Raw genomic sequence first — 876 nt, 5'->3', positions numbered from 1 at the left:
GGGGGGGGCTCTGTTATGAAGGCCTACTTACGATTTGCAGTTCGTACTATTCTAGTTGATTGAGGCCGAGTGGAGAATGTGAGCTGGGTCATTTTGATTCTGTCTACAACTTCGGCCCAAAGAGACTTATCTATTCCGCGCTCCCATAATAAATGAGAGCTTTTGGACACAAACGGAAAACAACATAAATCTATCAAAGTTGGAAAAGTTTCAACGAACTCTTCAGACCTGGCCAGGGCATAAACTTCATTTCAAAGCCAGCTCGGAGAGGAAAAAAGTTTCCAGTCCACTCTCCGATCACTATCACAAAAAATTAGGTTCAAACCGCAATCTGACAGGAACCCTGGGCGGAGGTCGCCACTCGCTATTCGTTGAACAACAATGCGAGTTATTCCAAAGCGCTCTCTCAAAATAGTCGCAATGGAGACACAAGTTGAAAAAGCGATATCGTCATTTAATCAATGAGCATTCCCCTCCTCCCCCCAAAATACGTGGAGACGCTCACTCACCTTTAGTTTGGCTTGGATTTCTCTGAGTTTTCTTCGGGCTAAAACCTGAATGTGTGAAGAGACTTGTTTCCGAGTTCGTGTTTTTCCGGTCCTTAGCTTGATGTAACGAGCAATCAGTTCATTACGACCTGGAAATCAAACAATGGGAAAAGGTTATTATCAGGTCAGGAAATTCAAATAAGCCTTCCTTCTTGTAATCGCTTCCCTTGTTCGTAAGATTGTCAGTATTTGAAAGGTCAAATCAGAAATGTTCTCAAATTGGTGCGATGAAAGTGCTCGGAGCCATAAAAAATGCCCACCCAACCACTTTAAAAGAAATATTTCTTATTTTTGAATGATATCAACCCAAAAATGTGGCCAGTCACTC

General features: G+C 42.5%; 1 protein-coding gene across 3 annotated transcripts in view; it reads right to left on the bottom strand.

Moving 5' to 3' along the window:
* The window catches only part of LOC131878387 (transcriptional enhancer factor TEF-3-like), a 59,545-nt gene that overhangs the window by 2,283 nt on the left and 56,386 nt on the right, over positions 1 to 876 (bottom strand). For all 3 annotated transcript variants that reach the window (XM_059224338.1, XM_059224341.1, XM_059224339.1), the window contains exon 4: positions 510 to 637. In XM_059224338.1, the coding sequence (XP_059080321.1) occupies positions 510 to 637 (128 nt within the window). The remainder of the gene's footprint in view (positions 1 to 509; positions 638 to 876) is intronic.

This window comes from Tigriopus californicus, chromosome 3 (assembly GCF_007210705.1).
Source record: "Tigriopus californicus strain San Diego chromosome 3, Tcal_SD_v2.1, whole genome shotgun sequence".
Classification (NCBI taxonomy): domain Eukaryota; kingdom Metazoa; phylum Arthropoda; class Copepoda; order Harpacticoida; family Harpacticidae; genus Tigriopus; species Tigriopus californicus.
The sequence above is the reverse complement of the archived record's forward strand: the minus strand, read 5'-3'. Positions and strand labels throughout refer to the sequence as shown.